Here is a 14,392-nt window from a genome sequence, read left to right as displayed (position 1 = left end):
AAAAGATTTGCCAGTGCTCATCTTGGTCACCAGATGCGTAAACGTGATGCAACGTGGTGATATGCGTTTTGCCTTTATCTCACGGGTCAGAAAAACAAATTTGGCACATCCCTGGTTCTCTGGATGTGCGGACGACATTGACTTGGAGGAGGAGGGCAGCGTGGATATCTGTCATGTCAAACTTTTACACCAATGGCGCCAGAGAGCTATGAAAACTACGGCTCTGATTGGCTCTGGTGTGGTAAGCCCCGCCTCGCGCTTCCACAGATTGAAATGTTAAGTCTGTCTGCGCCGCGTCAGACAAACACACCGACAATCTAGTCCCTCTTGTTTCTCCGCGCAGCGCAGTTTCTCATTGTGGCGCAGTTTTCCAGTCTGGCGCACTTTCCCAGTCTGATTGGACGCTGCCCTGGACTTTGGACACACTGGACGCTCAGCAGGACGCACGGAGGAGGCACACAGCGGACATCGCGCTCTTGATTTGCGGCTTTAACACGATGGGTGAGTGCGCGCTTTTGGAGCAAGGCTTTTTACGGGACTGGGATGGAGAAAACGGTAACACAGCGAGGCGAGGCGCGTTGACACGGCTGGTTTCACTTCGATATCGCAACAAAACTGTTCAGGTCGTAACACAATCGCTGAAAGACACAAGGGCGAGTGTGTTCAACTACCACAAGCCCCGTTTACGCACGGGCTCAGCGCAGAGCAAAACAACCTTGAGATCACGTTTAAAAGTCTTCACAAAATGTCATCAGCGCTCGCGTCCTAAGCAGGAAACTTAAAGTTTACCAAAGAGTCTAAAGTTTTTGCTTCAACTTTAAGACTTGAGAGTTGAAAATGTGCGCGGACTGTTACTACTTTCTTGAGATCAAAAATAAGTTTCCTTTCACTTTGACAGTGCCCATAAAGTCCACGCTAACCCGTTATTATTAAAACTCCAGATCTGACATCATATTTGTATCGCCAGCGTGTCCACGTCCTGTGTACAGCTTCAGATTGATATGACAAATGTTTATATTAATACAATAATGCATAATACAATTAACTGCCCGAGGCGTGGTTACTTCCCTTTTACGCATAACAAATATATTAAATCACAGAGTTTCTCTGAGTGGGCTGCTTTGGTTGATGGAATAACCAAATTGATCTGAACCCGAGTTTTACGAGCCTCTTCGCCTAAATGTCACGCCACATAACACAAGTATTTCCTGGGTTGGAGCTGGCAATGCAGGCCTCAGAGCGGGCACGCGCTTTGGTCACAGTGGACAGAGGTTTTATATATTATTACATTAATACTGAGTCCAAACCGAGGCACGCCATAGAGGCCGTTTTATTGGGGGTCATTTTCTCTGAATAGAGTCTGCGCAGAGTTTGACAGCCATGACGCCCTGAATAACCGTTTCATTGGCATTTTACGTCGCGTTTTCCAGAGTTTGACACAGAAAATTCAATGATGACAAGTTGGAAAGCTCCAGGGAAGAAAGTTTTCCTCATGACTTTGATAGAAGTTTAGTCCAATGTGACGCCAAAGTGTCCTCGAGTTTCCAGACCGTAACGTTCTGTTGTTGTGTTTAAATCTCTGTTGTTCCGCGGCCAGAGCAGCTGCTTCTGTAGACTCTCACAGAATAAACCCGTGCTTCAAATGAGAGCGTTTTAAAACACTACAGATACAGAAGCACTGATCTAACACTACAGGCCTGTCCACAGGCGCGTTCTGTCACAAACAGCGCGTGTCTGACATCCGCGCTGTCATGGAGCTGGCCCGTCATTAAAGGAGAGTGTGATTGAGCCGATAACCATCTACTACACCTAATAACAATTAGCATTATTAAAGGCCCAACACAACCTGCTCGTTAAGCAGGGGCATCCAGAATTATTCTTAACATTGCATGAATATTGACCAACGCAAGGGCACATTTTACGCACAGCATGGCGCATCCACACACACTTTATATTCTCACTGAGGGAAACACAAGGCCAGACGTGTCCAGGCCCGCTCTCTGACTCTCTCTTTCTGTTCTCAGAGCCAGCCTTCGGGGAGGTGAACCAGCTCGGCGGGGTGTTTGTGAACGGGAGGCCGCTGCCCAACGCCATCCGGCTGCGCATCGTGGAGCTGGCGCAGCTCGGCATCCGTCCATGTGACATTAGCCGACAGCTGCGCGTGTCCCACGGCTGCGTCAGTAAGATTCTCGCGCGGTACAACGAGACGGGCTCCATCCTTCCCGGGGCCATCGGGGGCAGCAAGCCCCGCGTGACCACCCCCACCGTGGTCAAACACATACGGACGTACAAGCAGCGGGACCCGGGGATTTTCGCCTGGGAAATCCGGGACCGGCTGCTCGCGGACGGCGTTTGTGACAAGTTCAACCTCCCGTCCGTGAGCTCCATCAGTCGCATCCTGCGCAACAAGATCGGAAACCTGTCCCAGCAGAGTCACTACGAGTCGGGGAAGCCCCCTCACCCGCCCCCGCAGCCCGCTCTGCCCTACAACCACTTGTACTCGTACCCCAGCTCCAAAGTGCCCACCCCCCCGGGCATGGCTGCGCTGCCCGGACACATGGCCATGCATCGGATATGGCCCTCGTCGCACTCCGTCACTGACATTCTGGGCATCCGCTCCATCACCGAGCAGCAAAGTAAGCACCTCACCCCGGGACTGTGGCGCAGGGCCCGGTCCCTCTGTTGAGACAGAGTGATGACAGAGTTATGATGCGGATGTTGTGTCGTGACAAATAGTGGTAGTTGTAGGTCAAAATGCAACATGCAGAATTTTTAAAATTAAATATTTTATATATTTTACATTTGAAACAAATGAAGAAATAACAGAATGAACTACGTGCTTACGTCACTGTTACGTGGTCATCTGGTTATTTCAGATAATTTATTTTAACTTTGCAAATTATTATTTTTTTGTATAAATACAATAATTACAAATGCAATTCATCTCAGCTCCACACACTACAATGCAGCTTCACCTTTGAGCTTCAGTTTTTTCATTTGTTGAATTTATTTAGGAAAATGAGGCTTCTATTTGGAAGAGAATAACTGGGTTTTTTCAGTTCTTGTAGCTACTCACTAAATTCTATATTTCAACGTATGCATTTACAGTGTGTGTGTGTGTGTGTGTGGGGGGGGGGGGGGGTGCGGGGGTGCGGGTGTGTGTGTGTGTGTGTGTGTGTGTGTGTGTGTGTGTGTGTGTGTGTGTGTGCGTCACGTGACAGTCTTTAGGCCCTGACCCGGCTGATCTAATAGGCCCCAGTAAAGAGTCCATTTGGGACCTGCTTAAGTCAGAGGCCCGCGCGGAGTTAAGTGCCATTTGACCCGCGCCGCTGATAGTGGCGCAGAGGTTAGCGCAGAAACAGATGGCGTGGCGGTTGCACGTGGAATTACGCAGCGGATGTTGGGAGCGCGCTCTGTTCTTGTTTCCAGTGCGTATAATTCTGGCTTTGGAGGAGAAGCTGGAACTGGGCGCGCGGGATTTGAATTTTATATTTAGGCAATTTATCAGGAGCCTTGAAAAACAGTTTGGAGGAAAATAAGAACCAAAGAAGATCTAATGCATAAATACAGTGCGCTCCCGACGGAGACAAATTTAACCAAACAAAACGAGAAGAACAGAACCGTTATGTGTCTCACAATGGAAATGGAAAATGAAATTCCAGTGTTGCAACGCAAAGCTCAAGAACAGCGGGGGAATATAAATGTAAAAAAAAAAAAAAATCATATTTCGAACCAGATAAAGAATAATGTTTTAGTGGCACTATATATATATATATATATATATATATATATATATATATATATATATATATATATATATATATATATATATATATATATATATATATATATATATATATATATATATATATATATATATATATATATATATATATATATATATATTACGCACAGGACAATCCAAGCTCGATATTTAAGAAATTCAAATATTCAGTGATAGTTTTGGTCCGAGGCTTTAGTGGCACTGGAGCTGTGGGTCTGAGGCCAGCAGAGGGTTAGTGTAGATTTCACAAAGGAGCAGAAATAGCTCCGTGGCACTTGTGCGTAAAAGACCACTGTGCACGTGACTGGTACAAATTGCTTTACGCCTGCGGGTATCAAATGCATTAACTTTATCTTCTGGCGTTATATGTCATTCCCAGATGCGTCCTGGGTTGAACAGCTCCAGGGGAATACGCAGAAATTCTCAAACCGCTGCTAGAAATAATCCCTGATCTGTGTGTGATGCAGTACAGTGGAGTGTGGGTCTGCACACTGTCAGGATACTTTGTATTGTAAAGTCTGTACATTTTGAAGGTGAATTAGACAACAGTATTTTAACTAACCCAAATTGCAATGTTTGTTCTATAGAATTATAAAAGTAACATTTGTAAAGAAAAATGAATAATAGCGGCTCCAGTTGGACGTGTCGTTCCAATAGTGATATATGAGATTACACTGAAAACACCGCGCCCGCGTCTTCTGCAAAACCCCATTTAGAAAAACTAAAATAAACCCATTTGCAGACATTTATTTTCTATGCAATTATTTCTCGGCTCTCACCAAATGGAGTTTGCTCACAGTTTGGAGGTTCCGTCAACAAAGGTCGCCAAACGTGTCCACCCGTGCGTCATGAGAAAGGAGCACGTACAGAGGTGTAGATCTGCAGGCACGAGCAGGACACACACACAATGCACACGACATGATCGACATGATATCTTTGTGTACAGCTGCAATTTCAACACAAGCAAATGCCTGTGAGATACGTCTAAATAAATACCCCAAGTAAAAACTAGTATGCCACGTTTGTAGAGGATTGGAGGCAGGAGTTTGCGTGTCAGAGTTGTGTATACACAGGCAGGTGAAGGCCGTGAGGGAGACGTTGGCTCACTCTGCGCTCTGTTTTGGAAATAGTGTAACAAGAGCCGGTATAAATCTGTGTTAATGGCCGCTTGGTGTTGTGAGTGGGATTTGGAAGCGCTCCGCAGTCCACTCGGGGCTAATAGGACTGCTGCAGCCGTCATGATTCACAGACTGTTCCTAAAAAATACAAAGATGGAGGAGAGGGGAAATGTGCCGCGTTTCTAAACAATTTATGCATAACCAAATGATTAGCAGATGTTTTGTGGCGGGCTTTATTTTCGGGCTTGAAGTAACGCGATAACTCATTTGCACCATCACAGGATCCGGCTCCACTTCTCATGATGATCCCACTAAAATAAATGTAGGGATTAATGTAGATTGACAGGGAACACAAAAATGGAAACACGACACACATGCGCATTAGACACGCTTTGGTCATTTTGCGTGAGGTCGCCAGGGAAGAGGAGATGTAGTTTTACGCACGGACTGAATTCAAAATACAAGGAACACTGCAACTAGAGGCTGTTGGCTGAAACGTGCATAGCTATCAAAAGTGAATAACTGCTCATGTGGTCACAGATTACAATTTGATATGATGTAATATTAATGGTGAAAAGTTGAGAATAAGCACAGAAAGGCCTACGTGGAGAGATCAAGTGGAAAAGGCTTTATGAAAAAATCTTGAGTTCATTTCTTGCTATGTTAGAAAGTCATGTGGCGTATCTAATTGGTCTAAAAAAATCAAGAACATTAAAAACGGAACATTTGACGTCATCACGCACCATTTAAGATATTGTTATGTTTGTTATTGTCTAGAAAATAATTCTATTTATGGCCTATTAATACCATGGGGTTACTGCTTTTGTTTTGAGTCCTAACCAACCGCTACTTACTTATTATGCTATTAGGTCCATTATTCTCTTGGAGTCAAAGTAAAACAAGATAAAACTGTTTGTAAAGGGAGACAGACTTTCCCTTAACTCAAACAAAGCAGGGCCTTACTTCAGAATGCATGATTTGTAACGCTGATCCTGCTCATATTTCAAAAGTGCCTGCGTGTGTGCGTCCCGCGAGTTTCCAGACCCCACAGTCCGTGCGTCACGTGACTGCAGCCCGTGCGTAAAGTGACAAATGAGCTGTCACGTCCACGCCGCGCTGCCGCTGCTGAAGAAGGCTTTTGTGGCAGACGCGTGATCCTTTTACCCGCTGAATTCTGATCACTTCTTTCTGTCTTCTGTCTCTTCTGTCTGTTTATTCCCTCCCAGTTAGCGACAGTGCATCTTTTCCCTGCGCCAAACTAGAAGAAAGGAGCGCTATTAACAGGACTCATTTCCCCGCAGCGGCAGCCTGTTCAGCGCTAGTCAATGGCGTGGATAATCCACATTTAGAACCCGAAGCAAAATACGCCCAGGTAAAGAATTAAACAATATATGATCATTTATTTAACCCATCTCTGACAGTGATCTTTACGCACGCCACACAATAGTTCCAGATAAGGCTTATCTTCACTTTGGCTCACAGCGCGCACCATTACTGCGCTTTTGGCTCTTGGCAAGGCCTAAAAGACGAGAGGTAATGTCTTTTTTCAGCTTTGCCAGCAGTTCACAAAGCTCATAATGGTTGTGAACGTGCACGTGTTCATTTTGGCTGCGTGCGCGAGGAGGCCCTGATATTGTATTTTGTTTAACACATTGGGAGTGATTTTGATGCGTTTTGAAGCGGACTGGACTCGAAGCTTAAATAAATTCTAGGAAGAGGTCGAGGCAAAGCGCGCGAGCCAAACTGAAAGGATCACGCGAGGGTTTTATTGTTTGAACTGAAAAGGCATTTGAGGATCAGGGCCTATACATTTCACAAAGTTTCCATTATATTACGTTACTTACGCGTGGCCTTTCCAAGAAGATGAATAATCCTGCATTTTAAAACACAAAATAAAAGACAAAATGAACCAGCGCCTCAAAATGCGTTTGCGAATATTTATGAGCTGATGGCGTTTTTAGCTCAGCCATTTAAAGCTGATGCTTCTGTAGTATAAATATGTTCATTAATAGCAATAACGTTTTTATTTCTTGCATTTTAAATACTATTATAGACCTATATATGTACTTTCTGCTATTTTTAGATCTATTTCGGTACTAATAAATGGTCTCTGCGCATGCGTCGCTCCTCGGCGTCGTTTTTGCTGGACTTGCGCTAATTTGCTGATGCATAATTGACCTCCATGTTTTCATTAGGCGCGCGCTCCTCTGTCCCTGAGTCGTTGCTAGGTTCATTCCACCATAGAAACACAAGTGAGCCATTTAATACCAGGAATAACTAGCCCATAAATTACATGCAGTTTGAAAAAAAAAACACAGGATCACGTGTGTCTACGGGCTCTATCAGAAAACGGAAGAGTTCCACGTTGTCCCAAAAACCCGCGCGACTCCTCTCTTTTATTCATAGTTACACATAGCAACAGAAAAACTAGGAGATGCTACGCAATTATCCCGTTAAACAGTAGCTCAAAACGAGAATAATAGGCCTACAAATGTCTAAATATATGGCGTCTCGAGTTGGAGCGATTTTCTAATTGTTTCTTGGAAGCTGAGAAAACTTTCCAATGCGTTTGTTTACGTTTGGCCCAAAATAAAAGCAGGCTCTTCCCGTGTAAGGCCATCTAAGGTGAGTTAATACGGTTTTGGAGACGTGTTTTACCTTGGGCTAACAAAGGTGCGTAAAAGAGCCCACGCAAAAGAGGTTTCATTGAGTTGGATCGAAGCGTCAGAGCAGGGCCAGGCGTAGAGGCGCTGCTGTGCTCTCCCAACACTCTCAGAACTCAAAATGTGCTGCTTCCATTGTATTTCAAAACTATACAATTTACAGATATAATTATTTTTAGCTACTAGTCTTTTTCCTGTCAGATATTGATCTAAATGTGCCTTGTGTTGATGATGTGACAGAAACGCAGCCGTGACGGATCTGGTCAATTCATTCTAATCATTTAAATGACCAGATTATTTCCATTTTGTTCATAGTGAAATTAAGTCTAATGTATTTTTAAATGGCATAACATTATCCAAAATATGTGTTTATTACCCCGCACAGGCCGACAGTCCTCAGTTGGAGTCGTTACATTTGAGATTTGCGTGACTTTTTACGCACAAGTTCTTTGGAGATGTATTTACTCCCTTAGGGGCATTGTGTAGCCTTTTTAACCCGTGTTTACTCATACAAAAATTGCGGTCCACAATTAGCATGTATGTCTAAATAACAGGGCGAGGGGGCTTTGTAAATCCGTATAAAGTTGTTGACATTGAGAGAAGCAGGTGCCGGTGCCAGCTGGGATTTCTCGGCTCTTGTTAGCGGTTGTTGTGAACTGATTTTAATAGAAAGGTGGTTCTTATTTGTGAATAAAGGGACGCACTGTACGTGATGTGGGCGCGAGGGCGCTGTTCATGAAAACGTGTGCTAAAAATGTAATAACGTGCTTTGAAACGGAGCAAAAAGTGACGCATAGTAGAGCTGAGCTGGTTCCAGAGGAGATACAGAGGCACATGGAGCCTGTACTGAGCTGAGTCACACGAGTAACGAGCTAAACAGGATTTTTTTAACCCTGGTTTCATTTTACCAAGGATTCAAAAGTATTTAAAATTGTCATCTAATAATTGCTAAAATGCACCAAACCTTTGTGTGGGGCCTTTGAGGCGTGTGCGCTCTGCTGCGTGAGGGTCAGTGTCTATGGGGCTGTTCGCGCTGCAGGAAACACTGTGGAGCTTTGGGTGAACTGCTCATTTGAATCTTTTTTATTATTTATATTAGTCCTGAAGAGTCAGATCCAGCAGATCTGAGTTTAAAATGATTCACACAGGCCCAGGGCGACTTTGGATCATTTCTTCAAACAGTCACTTTATGTTCTACTGAATCCACACACACACACGCACTCAGAAATGTATAAGATGAGGTACTGCGTTTGGGATCCAGAATACACACTTCATCAGTACTTCAGCACTACTAGATTTACTGAGGTAACACAAACAGGTCTCACACATCGGCCCTACAGGCTGGATATTCAAAAGATTCAGGGACTTTGAAAAAAATTTATTAAATATTTCCTTTTGTGATTTGGTTTTCTGAATAAACGGGCCTTTTACACACATACAGCAGTGGAACATAACGAAGTACAAGTAGTAAAGTACTGCACCAAAGTATACATTTGAGGTATCTGTACTTTACTGAAGTACATTTTACCTTGGATACTTTTATTTCAGTATATTTGAGAGCAGTATCTGTACTTTCTGCTCCACTACATTTTTGAACTGGACTGAAAAGTATTTTTATTATTGTGTGAGACCTGCTGAAAAGGCTGAGGGTTTGTTTTTAACACATTCATAATTTGAACAAAACAAAAATATACAAATAAAAACAGCCAGACAGATTTAGTACATTTTTATTAACATCAAACCATCTGAACCTTTATAAGACTCAAAACCTGCGTGAAATAATTTTACTTTTTACTCTTTAATTAAGTACATTTTTAAATCGGTGCTTTAATACTTTCAGTTAAGTTTATTCAAGTTTTCATGTGATACGTTTACTTTTACTTGAGTATTTTTTGCCCTGGTAGCTGTACTTTTACTTAAGTAACAAAATTGAAAAAAATAAAATAAAATAAAATAAAAAAGATCAATTCAGTTGTTTCTGTTGAACAAAATTCAGCTCAAATCTTTATCAAAATCACCACATTTGAAGATTTATACGACTCAAAATCTGTGAGAAATACTTTTACTTTTTACTCTTAAAGTACATTTTTAAACAGATAGAATTTTTCATGTGATACTTTTAGTTGAGTATTTTTTGCTTCGGTGTCTGTACATTTACTTAAGTAACATAGTTGAGTATGTCTTCCACCTCTGGAGATATATTTACAGTAAAAGTGCTGTACTTTTGTGCTGTATCGTCTGCAGAAAATGAATCATATTTATTGCAGCTAAAGTCACAGGTTTGGATTGTTTTGTATAAAAACAGAAACATCTTTCAGCTTCTTACTAACAATAAAAATTGTGTTTGAGATTTAACGTGACAGAACAACAGGAGGACGTCTACGTTGGTCTTGTACTTTTGTGTTGTATTGACATTACAAATCCCACATATTTGCATAGTAATAATTTTGGTCCGCAGTAGTCGCAGGGACCACCCAGGAGCCAGAGCCGGGCGCCCTGTTGAAAAGCCAAATTCCTCCCGTTTAGTCGTGTCCTAGATCAAGCCGTGCGTTCAGGCTTATGGCTCTGCGTGCTCCTCCATCACTCTCTCCCTCTCTCCTTCCTTCCCTCCCTCTCCCTCCCTCTCCCTCCCTCCATTTTTCTTTCAAACTGCATGACATCTGTTTTTAGACCTCCCCTAACCACCAAACCAGTCAAAATGTCTCCCACAACATCTGCAGTGTCATCCCGTGATGGAGTGAAGGCGAGGGGCGTGCCGAGGCATAAATGCTCACAATTGGAAATATGTTTTTTATCCAGGTTTGGTCTGCCTGTCATTTTCACCTCTGTAAACTGCACTCATTTAAAATGTACACGGTTTTTCCATCATGTGTCTATGAGCTGCAGGTGTGACTCTACCTGCCAAAATACAAACAAATACAGGCAAATACAAAGAAATACAAACAAGACACACTTAACGCAGTTTACTTTTCAACACACACGTGTAAAAAGTACTGCAGTTTTGGCTCAATATGTGACTTCTGATCGTTGTGATGTTTGTTGAGTCAGAGCAGTAGTAGTAGTAGGAATAGTAGTAGTAGAGTAGCAGCAGCAGCAGTAGTAGTAGTAGCAGTACTTGCAGTAAGTATCAGTAGTAGTAGTAGTAAATATTCACTCTGTTCTTATCACAGTTGAAATGATCGTGTTTTGGGTTGTGTCGATAACAGATTCTTGTTTAATCCTTTTCTGCCTTTGACATTTTTTCATTTTTACTTTTTTATGAGAAACAAGAAAATTCGTAGATACTTTGACTGTGGCACTGGCGATTTCCTTCATATTTATGTTTCTAAAGGGTCAAAGTGAGATCAGATACTTTTAGTTGTGTTTTGCAGAGCTACACACAGGTGACACACACTCCACTGTGTTTATGAAACTCTCCAGAGAAGCCGGGGCATCAGGGCTAATAGCACTTATGGAAAATGAACCAATTAAAAACACAAAATCATTTATTATAAAAATGTGTATTATAATCTCGTGCCGTATGTCTGAGTATAAAACACATGGCACGAGTTTGAGCCTTCACTGTGTTCTACAGTAAAAATATATGAATTAGAAAGAAATACTTGGAATGGGCTCCGGTGATTTGAACTCTGTGTTATATGTCTCCATTTACCACAAAAATCACAGTATTCTTGGAATTGTTTTTCTGATTTTGAATTACCTGCACATCATGTTTTTTATGAGTTTCAGAGTGGTGAAAAATTAGCACGGTTGCCATAGCATTTAACAACTGAAAACAAATATTTTAAAAGTCCTTAAAATGGCAGTAATAACACTGTAACCCATAAATGGGCAAACTACGGCCCATGGGCCACACACGGCCCTTTGGGCTTATTAACCCGGCCGCTGAATGTGAACATTTTATATTAAAATAGGTAAGGGTAAACTTTGTTCAGAGTTTTTCTGCTGTGTTTATTTAACTCAAATTTAATAAATTAATTATTCATTTAATTAATGCATTTGAAAAACCATTTGTATAATGAGCCTTGCATTTTCGTGCTTTGCTACATGTTACAGGCCAAATCTCTAATATAATATATACATATATATATCCTGGCCCGGCCCCTCTGTCAAATTTTAGAACCCATTATGGCCCGTGTGTCAAAAAGTTTGCCCACCCCTGCTGTAACCCATAAACAGACCAAAACTGAACCAGATTTAAACTAGCGTTTCTGTATTACATGTTGTTTGAAGCGTTAGCATGGCCCTGTGGACTGCCATATTAATGCTATTCACTGACCAAAGTGTTGAAATGTTCTGACCTCTGTGTGTCTCTCCCTCAGACGCCGAGTGGTTTGCCCAACACAGTGAGCAGCTATGTCACGGCGGGCAGCATCCCTCCCTACCCCCCTCCCACCCCAGTGTCTCCTTACATGGGGTTCAGCGGCACCAGCTCGGCCTTTGTGAGCGCACACACATGGCAGGCGCCCAATGGCAGTGCGCTCTCTCCCCACAACTGTGACCTCGCCCCCCCCATAGCCTTCAAGAGCATGGCGCCCGCCCGGGACATCCACCCAGTGGCAAACATCCACCCAGCGTCTAACATCCACCCAGCTACGGCCGCCGCGCTATAGAAACACGAGGAGATGCTAGGCCTGTCACGACGCTGCGATAAACCGTAATAATGAAACAACTTTAAGCCACTGAGATAATTCAAAAAAAAAAAAGACAAGACAATCCCAGTGAAGCATTTTAAACACAGGCATCGTTAAATGATATCAGCGGCAACATGCTAATAGCAAAATGGAGCAATAATTAGCCGTAGAAGTTACTATTTCAACACTCTATAGCTCAAATCTTATTATTATTATTAACAAAAATAACCCAAATCTCCCCATTTTGACAAAGAAAAGGTGATTTTCGTGACAGGTCTAGAGCTACTGCTGGGTTTACACTGAAGTGGTGTGGTACGGGTTGGCATTGCCTGGCACTACAAGTAGGTATAGGTAAAGCCAGGCAAGATCCGAGGGCCCCCAAGCTGCAGAGGGCCCCATACAACCCAGGGCTTTCAAACGGCTCTGTAGTCCCTAGAGAACTTTTTTCTGTCAAGATTAGCCCCGTACAAAATAATACACGTTATGACGAAGGCGGGCCCCTTTTGCCGAGGCCCCTGTGGCGTTGTAGTATATTTGTGATCCCTTAAACGCAGAACTAGACTGGGTTCAAAGAGGGAGGCTCATTTGAAATGGGAGTTGAGACATAAAATTGAGAATAAGATGCGGAAACAGTAAGTGTCAAAACAGTAAAGTTCAAGACTATCTGTAGTAAAAGCATCACAAAATCTGTAAATGTGAGTTCCATGGATGAGAGAGAAGGATGTGGGGCTGCCAACCTCCAGACAGATCAGATCTATGGAGCTGGTGCTTGTTTTTAGAATGTCAGGAAGTCAAAAGTCTCAGTTTTAGTTTGAGTTCACAATAGCCACTACAGGCCCGGGCCCTTAGCAGCTGTTAGTTGGGAATCAGCCGGTCTAATTCAACAACCAAAGCACTTATGATATACTGATCCATGCCATGCCAACCCAGTGCAAACTCAAGTTAACGTGTGTCCCCTGCGGGCTTCCATATATCATCTTCAACTTGTCTTTATGAAGGACTTGGCCGGGACTAAACTTGGGACCAAAGGAGAACTAAAGGGAGGACTCTTAAGAACTGAAGGACGATTCAAAACGCCAAAGACTTTTTTACAAATGTTTTATTTTTGTTTTTTTAATTTACAAAGCACTTCTGCAAACGTTGATGGGCAAAGACTTGGTGATGTGTACTTCTAAAGGAGCGTGAGCAGTGGGTGAGCTGTGCGTTACTCCAGGGTGCTTGTTCAGAATTATAATATTCATTTGTGTTTTGTACATTTGTAAGTTTGATGTAATGTTTTGCAATGTGGTCTCTCTTCTTTAAAAGCCGTTGTAGCTCCAGATTTTATTTATTAGACCCAAGTACGTTGAATGAAGTGCAATTTGCCTTAAAAAAAATGATTTAAAGCTCCAATGACGGACATTTCACTGCAGAAAATATTGTCTAGATTTGTTAAAATGAGTTAAATTCAGAATCTGAATCTGAATTGGAGACTTGTTAGCAAATTTGAAATGAATTATTATTAATTTTTTGAGATAAGAAAGTTGCACTTACTCAGTTGAGGTGGTAAAAAGATGCACTGCGTAACTTTTCTGCTCATCTCCATGGTGATGTTGTGGCGTGTCTCTACCTGGTGATATTATTGCTCGTATCCACGGTGATATTATTGCTCGTCTCCACGGTGATGTTATTGCTCGTCTCCACGGTGATGTTATTGCTCGTCTCCACGGTGATGTTATCGCTGGTCTCCATGGTGATGTTATTTCTTGGCCTGGTGTAGCACTGATCCATCCTGGATTCAATCGATTACAGGTGTTTTTATTATCAAAAACAAAATACCTTGAAAAACATGATTCATGCTGTGTGAGGGGCTCGCCTCTGCACAGATCTTACCAGTAACTTGGCCTAGTGCCGTCACCAGATTGGTTCAACAGAGATATGTTTAATTCATTACTGTGGAACATTCCTGGCAAAGCTATGACATCTCCATGGAGATAAAAAGTTACAAAGTACAGCGTTACACAGGTAACAGTAACTTCATTATATAAACAATGAGCTCCTGAGTAAGTTTTGAATTTAAATCATTTTAAACAAAGTTAGATGTGATTTTTTGCAGCGTTTGATGAGAAATAAATTGGCCCATGTCGGAGTGTACCATTGTGAATGTTGCACAGAGAAATTGAATGTATGTTATTAAATGGTTTGGTTGACTTG

The 14,392-nt window shown here is 42.4% G+C and overlaps 1 protein-coding gene across 1 annotated transcript; it reads left to right on the top strand.

Annotated features, from left to right (window-relative positions):
- The first annotated feature begins 304 nt into the window (after window positions 1–304).
- pax9 (paired box 9) lies at window positions 305–14,392 on the top strand. Its single transcript, XM_055231194.1, has 4 exons — window positions 305–501; window positions 2,025–2,636; window positions 6,129–6,274; window positions 11,888–14,392. The coding sequence occupies exons 1-4, from the start codon at window positions 498–500 to the stop codon at window positions 12,176–12,178; spliced, it is 1,053 nt and encodes a 350-aa protein (XP_055087169.1). The 5' UTR covers window positions 305–497; the 3' UTR covers window positions 12,179–14,392.

The sequence above is a fragment of the Periophthalmus magnuspinnatus genome, chromosome 22, assembly GCF_009829125.3.
Source record: "Periophthalmus magnuspinnatus isolate fPerMag1 chromosome 22, fPerMag1.2.pri, whole genome shotgun sequence".
NCBI classification, from domain to species: domain Eukaryota; kingdom Metazoa; phylum Chordata; class Actinopteri; order Gobiiformes; family Gobiidae; genus Periophthalmus; species Periophthalmus magnuspinnatus.
Note: the sequence above shows the minus strand (reverse complement) of the source record. Positions and strands in the feature narration are given on the sequence as shown.

Coding starts and splice junctions, on each gene's coding strand:
- pax9 (XM_055231194.1), top strand. Junction 2,637..6,128: donor CTCCATCACCGAGCAGCAAA/GTAAGCACCTCA, acceptor ATTCCCTCCCAG/TTAGCGACAGTGCATCTTTT. Junction 6,275..11,887: donor CCGAAGCAAAATACGCCCAG/GTAAAGAATTAA, acceptor TCTCTCCCTCAG/ACGCCGAGTGGTTTGCCCAA.